The sequence below is a fragment of the Montipora capricornis genome, chromosome 9 (genome assembly GCF_036669925.1).
Source record: "Montipora capricornis isolate CH-2021 chromosome 9, ASM3666992v2, whole genome shotgun sequence".
Lineage (NCBI taxonomy): Eukaryota > Metazoa > Cnidaria > Anthozoa > Scleractinia > Acroporidae > Montipora > Montipora capricornis.
Window position 1 is genome coordinate 24,461,163 of NC_090891.1, and position 2,500 is coordinate 24,463,662.

The 2,500-nt window shown below is 37.7% G+C and overlaps 1 protein-coding gene across 1 annotated transcript in view; it reads right to left on the bottom strand.

Annotated features, from left to right (window-relative positions):
• LOC138016115 (gelsolin, cytoplasmic-like) overlaps window positions 1-2,500 on the bottom strand; it is a 31,203-nt gene that overhangs the window by 28,689 nt on the left and 14 nt on the right. The window contains exon 1 of the mRNA XM_068863293.1: window positions 2,373-2,500. This exon is cut by the window's right edge and continues 14 nt beyond it. Coding sequence (XP_068719394.1) covers window positions 2,373-2,438 — 66 coding nt within the window. The 5' untranslated portion in view covers window positions 2,439-2,500. The remainder of the gene's footprint in view (window positions 1-2,372) is intronic.

Below are 2,500 nucleotides of genomic sequence, written 5' to 3' on the forward strand. Positions count from 1 at the left end.
ACGTTTCGTTTCCAGACTGAGCAGCTCTTGGGATGATGAGAAATATGCCGCATTCGAGCTCGATCCCCTAGCCTGTTTCCTCTATTTCAGGAGTTACCAGGAGTATATTTATGGGATTACTAGGACGATTTCTTTTTTTTTCGATTTTTTTTTCGTCATTACTTCTGGAAAAATCCAGTTTCAGCGCCTTCAATACCACACAACTCAGTGCCCTCTGTTTTGTGTGACATGTACCACAGGCAACCCCTTTACGCTCAAGGAGTATCTAGTTGAGAGTTTTCTCTTAGGCCGGCTGTTAATTACGTTTCAGCAGTACAAAATGGGCGCCACCAAGTTTCTTTTTTAAATATAAGCTTTTAAAAACAAAATTCAGTGGAACATCGATTTCACGAACCTCTATATAACGAAGTGCTCGGTATAACGAACGATATTCTTCATCCCGGCCAAAGTTTAATACAGTAAAATGTATGAAACACAATCTCAATGTAACGAACCTTCATGTAACAAAAATCCACGTTATCACGAACATAATCCAGAAGCCTAAGCGTAAAACATACCGTGATATAACGAAGAAAAGTCAAGACGTGACAAAAGATAAGTTCAAAACAGACCAGCAAGGATGAAAATCCTTTAACCCTGTAACTATAGAACAACTTCACAGTTACAGTAACTTGCTCATTATAAATGAAAAGACTGACACTATCAACACATCTACAGATCCGCCTTACCGGCCTCTTTGTCTCTTATTAAGGGGCTAGGTCACGCTATTTTAGGTAATTTTTTTTTAATTTTGTTATTTATGAGCTCTTAACGTCAAATTGGCAGAGCAAGAGTCTTTCATTTGCAAAATCACGGCCTCATAACAACTGAGAATGATTTTCCAGCTGTGTAAATGACATTTTGATATAGACTGATATAAATTTGAAAAAAGGTGGGCCGACGTTTTTCAAATTTATCCAAATTCAATCCATTTCAATCCTCTCCAGTTTTGTCCATCCATGTCCCTTCTTGGCTTCCCTGTGTTTTGTTAGAGTTCTTCTACAGTTTTGAACAGTTATTTTGATATTTTAGCCAATTCTATGACCATTCGATCAGTGCTGAAATTGCCTAAAATTGCGTGACCTAGCCCCTTTAGTCCTATTGACTTTTTTATATTTTTGAAGGCATCTTGTGGTAAAAGGTACAACAGTAGCCGGAATTTCCAGTCCACTGAACTTGTTTGTCCGTTTGCCAGCCACTTCCAATGAAATTTGTCTCCCGTGTTTTAAAAACAAGTGAAACACTAGGAATAAGTAATCGTTCAGATCCTAAAATGCTGGGCAGCGTAACGTAACACCATTAATAAAAATATATACATACGTCGATATAATGAACATTTAGGTTTTCGATATAACGAACCAATTTCCCCAGTCCCTTGGTACTTCGTTGTTAGTTTTCTCGTTTGTTGCCGTGGTAATATATTACGTCACAATAATTGATGTTGTTGTTTCATTTGGTACCATAAGATCGCCGCTACATGAAACGAGCCTTTGAAAAGATCATTGCAATTATTGCTTCCGAATTGGTTGGAACTCGTGTGCGTTACCTCAACAGTGACAGTCGAAAAACCACTTTAAAAATGCGCAACAGGAAAAAGAGTATCCCGCTACGATTTTGGAAGGCGTTTGCAGCTTTTGGCTGTTAAAAGGGTCAGCTAGCGTTTTCGAAAAGTAGGAAATTTGCTTGCAAGTTCGGAAAAGGTAACTTTTAGCTTACCTAACACTTCTGGTGATAAAAGTCTCGCGGTACATGTAATTAAAAACAGTCCTTGTTCATGACAGAGCTTAGAAATGAAACTGTTTGACTGTCCGTTGAGTTCTTTGTTGCAGTTGCGGTCCCCTAAATATAGTCGGAGCATGTAAAAGAAACGCTCCGCCTTAAATTTGGCAAAGCGTCATTTTCTGGAACCTGCAACCTTCTGTTCTTCAAAGACGCAATTCTGCTATCTTCTTAGTTTCGAGAAGCGACCTTCACACCAATAATGTAAAAACCAGATGCATTTAACTGGTCAGTTAGATCGTGCTGATATTAAAGCATACAAAAATGACCAAATGTTTGTGAAAAGTCATTTCATCTTAAATTTTGCAAAATTGCTTGTTCTGGAAAAGTCATTACTCACGATATTTATATTTCTCAGGGATGCCATTATTTCTGAAGCAAACTGTTTGCTTCGTAGCCTTTGCCCCTCTTCTCAGACAAGTGACAATTTAAAGCGGATTTACCAGTAATTTTCCTGTACGATGTTTAACAGGAAGACAAATAGAATCATCTCAAACCGAAAGGAGCGAAATTTACTGTTCAGTGAATGTAAACAAAAAAATATAATTTCAAACCTCAATTCTCCATATTTCCAAACCAGGCTTCTTTCCAGCCTCAAGAAAAGCATCATCCACTCCCATTGAGAATTATATGAATTTAAAGCAAATTAGACCAAAAAAAGCCAGGATAATGTCATTGAACT